This window comes from Gavialis gangeticus, unplaced genomic scaffold, assembly GCF_001723915.1.
Source record: "Gavialis gangeticus isolate Ggan-Ray unplaced genomic scaffold, GavGan_comp1, whole genome shotgun sequence".
Lineage (NCBI taxonomy): Eukaryota > Metazoa > Chordata > Crocodylia > Gavialidae > Gavialis > Gavialis gangeticus.
In genome coordinates, this window is record NW_017729004.1 from 56934651 (window position 1) to 56938570 (window position 3920).

The following is a 3920-nucleotide window of genomic DNA, read 5'->3' on the forward strand; positions in this document are numbered from 1 at the left end:
AAGACGGAGGCAAAGAAATCGTTAAACATGTTAGCTTTGTCGTCTGGTGTGACGACCAAGTTTCCCAACTCGTCCTGCAAGGGCCCCACATTACCTGGGACCTTCTTTTTACCCCCTATGTATTTAAAAAAAGACTTCTTATTGTCCTTAATCTGGGAAACTAGTCCCAGTTCCATCTCTGCCTTGGCCTTCCTAACTACCCCCTACATCCCCGAGCAACTGCAGAATAGCCCTCCTTGATGATGACCCCGTCTTTCCATTGCGTGTAAGCCTCCTTTTTAGCAAGGAGACATTCCCGGATGCTTTTGGTGAGCCATGGGGAATGCATATTTGGGGGTCCTGCATGATGTAGAAACTGGTAGGCTACTGTTGCGCTTAATTTTTCTTTTGTCACTCTTTCATTTTATTACTTTTGTTAGTGAAATTTATCCTTAACAATATCACACATTTTTTCATACAAGTTTTATGCATGCATATAATCTATATCCCACGCACCTTTCAAAAGCAAAAGTGCTTATTTAAGTCTACTTGACTTAAATGGAATATAAAATTCCCTCCTCTATAGTATTGTGACATAATCTAGTGATGAAATTTCCTATTAAGTAATCCTCATTGGGGGGGAAAAATCCAGAGATTCTTACCAAAGTATAACAGAATCTTCATCTTTTGGACTGAAATAAAATAGTGTCCTTATTCAGAGCAAAAACTTACTCAGACACTTGATTTTGATTTCTGTTTGTCCCACTTGAAATCAATGGGTCTGCTAATGGTGGGAAAGATAGGCATGCGTGTTAAGACTTGTAGCCCAAGTTGCTCTGTACAGTGAGACAGTCATAATTTATGAGAAATTAGATCTTATTCTAATTAGAGGTTCTTTCTTATGGCCTAAGGTTTAACTGTTCATAGTCTATAGTCCATTAGAGCCTCTCCTAAGTGTTTCAGATCCTTTGGTTCTGTTGTCATGATGGTATCCCGAGGAGCTGAGTAAAGAATGGAAAGGTAAATCCCCTAATCTAGTACAAGACAAAGAACACCCAGTATGTCAAGTTCTCCCCTTTCCAGAGTCTGTCAGTCTGTCAAAGCTTCTTTCTGCTGACTGGGTAACTATCACTCTGCAGGCATTCAGGGGTATGTTGGGACTGACAGGGAGGAGACAGGAAACATCTGTTCTATGTAGCACTACATACCAGTGAAAAATTGCGACTGGTACAGATGCAGACAATGGCATGGGTGAACTGAGTGGCCACCCGGGGTACGGACAGAAAGGGGGCTCAAAAATGCCGGGGGGGGGGAAGTTGAGGGGAAAAAAAGTCTTAGTATTGTGCATGTACGGGACTGGCAATGTTATCAATTGAGAACAAATTATTTGAAGACATCGATACCACAGATGTGATAAAGACGCTTGCAACGAAAGAACCATTGTCTCTGGTGAAGGGGGGCTTGATACTAAAAGTTCGCCCGGGGCTGCCAGGAGTCTAGGTACGGCACTGCAATTGTATGTAGTATTATGTGGCCAAGGGAAAGAGGGGAACTATGGCGACCGAAGCATGAGGGATCCACAAAATCTGAGTTGTCCATGGATGTTCAAGTTACATTAGCTTGCAAATGACACCCATGGCCTCAAACCATCACCCGCCCCCCACCCCCTCCACGTTAGATAATACAGACCAAACATTTCTCCGGGTTTTTTCCTTTATTGTGGCTTTCTCAATGGGAAGGGAGTTAATAGCCCCATGTTAACAGATAACATATTACTTTGCTATGAATTTTTCATGCAAAATATTCATTCATAACACAACTGGAATACCACTAAGGACAAGGTCAATGTGTTTTTCATAATTTATCAGACGTTTTACTAACTGCTGTTTGTGCTAACCTCTGGTAACCCGTAGGGGAAATGTGTTTCCGCATCCATTTTTTTTCTTTCATTCAACATGCCTGCTTGTTATTGTAGCACTATACTATGATGATTTTTGTTATGACAAGTAGATTATTGAACTACTTTTTTGGGGAAAAACATGTGAAATGAGACTGACTTTGGAAACTTAAAAAATGGGTTCAAATTTCACTGATCCTGCAAAACATGTCCACAAGTTCCACTGAGCTCAAGGGGAGTTTTTTATGATCCTAATTTAAGTAAATTAGCATGTTTTTATTTTGATTTTGAAATTAGTGGAGAATTTCTCTGCAGCAACTGCAAGTCTAAGCCTTATATAATCTTATTAAAGACAGAGGTAGTCGTACAGGAGTGTAATTGCTACTGAGTAATAAAAGCCCTAGATACATCTTTGAGTTGCGCATTTTTTTTAAACAAGTACAACTTAGCTAAAATGTCAGTGATACCTGATTGGAGGGGCATAACTTCAGGCACTTTAAAGAAGTCTGATTATCGGGGGGGTAATTGTCTGAGCACTCTCCCTCCCACTATACCTCCAAGCCCTTGAAGAGTCCCAGTTATGCGACATCAGCAGGAAGGCTCTAGAGCTGGGATAATGTGACACTAGGTGTTCTTTCTAAATATCTAACTTCTAAAAAGTGTCTCAAGTTTAGTACCCAAAGAGTGAGACCTTATTAGCCATTTTTTAAAATGATAGTCTTCTGTCTTCATGAGGAACACAGACTTGTGGAAGACACATCCTACATTTTTGGCTGGGTTGGAAGCAAAACAACCCATCTTACAGCACAGAGTTAGATAAAACAAACTTTATTTTAAAAATACTTTCAGTTTGAATAAGTTTGGAGGTTATTCCAGCCATTTTTTTTAAACTTAAGGACTAATTCTCCAGCCATTTTGTGCCTGACATGGAGCATTTTCATGATCAGATGCTTTATCTATAAGAGATACAGAATACTATTAAGTAAATGGTTGTCGTCTTATTTTAATGGGGAATACAACTGCCATTTATAAAGCAGAATCATCTCTGTTCTTTTCTTTAAGGTGTCCAAATGTTCTGAAGAGATCAAGAATTACATTGAAGAAAGATCTGGCGAAGATCCTTTGGTTAAGGGTATTCCTGAAGATAAGAATCCCTTTAAGGAGAAAGGAGGCTGTGTCATTGCATAAAATCTCTCCTGCAACTGGAACATGTAGTATTATCCCTTAGTTGAATGACTAGCTGTCCTCGGTTCCATCGGTCCTTGGATTTTTCTAAGAAAAAAAAAAGAAAAAACACATATAGAACGAGGCTCTCGTTACCCATTCTGTAGGACACAGCTGTATCTCACTACTTGATATGGCTTTGTCTGCTGAAGATCTTCCCTTGGAGGGGCCGGATCCTGAACGTTGTTCTAAAGGACATTCGCTTCTAGTGTCTGCTTAGCATGACATGTCTCGGCCGTTGTGTTTACTGAGTAGTTTCAATAAAAAACAACTTCTGCCTGGAAAGCCAGGTTTTAACTTATTCCACGCACACGCAGATGCGCGCGCGCACACACACACACACACTGTGTTATCAGGTTACAAGAACATGCACATGCAATGCGTTATCAGGTTACACACATGACCAGGATACAAGTGCACACACATGTGATATTGCATACCCCAGACACACATACCATAAGTGATCAGGTCTCACCCCCCCCCCACACACCATGCATGATCAGGTTACACACATGCGCACACGTGTGATCAGATTCCCCACACACACAATGCATGCTACCATACTCACAGTGTGTGATCACGTTACACACACAAACACACCATGCGTGATCAGATTATACACACACACACAATGTGTGATCCGGTGGTGCACTCACACACACTGCGTGTTACACACCCCCCATGTGTGCTCAGGTCACGCACACACGGACGGGCACACGCGCGCGCGACACGTGCTCAGGTCACCGCCCGCCCCGAGGTTGCAGCCGCAGCCACGCGCTGGTGGAGGCCGGGCGCCGCTTTCCCGCCCCTGCACGTGGCC

At 42.2% G+C, this 3920-nt stretch overlaps 2 protein-coding genes across 2 annotated transcripts in view; both read left to right on the plus strand.

Annotated features, from left to right (window-relative positions):
• LOC109291415 (guanine nucleotide-binding protein G(I)/G(S)/G(O) subunit gamma-11) overlaps positions 1–3385 on the plus strand; it is a 6314-nt gene extending 2929 nt beyond the window's left edge. The window contains exon 3 of the mRNA XM_019508433.1: positions 2939–3385. Within this exon, the coding sequence (XP_019363978.1) occupies positions 2939–3064 (126 nt within the window). The 3' untranslated portion in view covers positions 3065–3385. The remainder of the gene's footprint in view (positions 1–2938) is intronic.
• Positions 3386–3591: 206 nt separating this feature from the next.
• LOC109291115 (probable acyl-CoA dehydrogenase 6) overlaps positions 3592–3920 on the plus strand; it is a 211194-nt gene continuing 210865 nt past the window's right edge. Inside the window, exon 1 of the mRNA XM_019507976.1 lies at positions 3592–3603. Coding sequence (XP_019363521.1) covers positions 3592–3603 — 12 coding nt within the window. The remainder of the gene's footprint in view (positions 3604–3920) is intronic.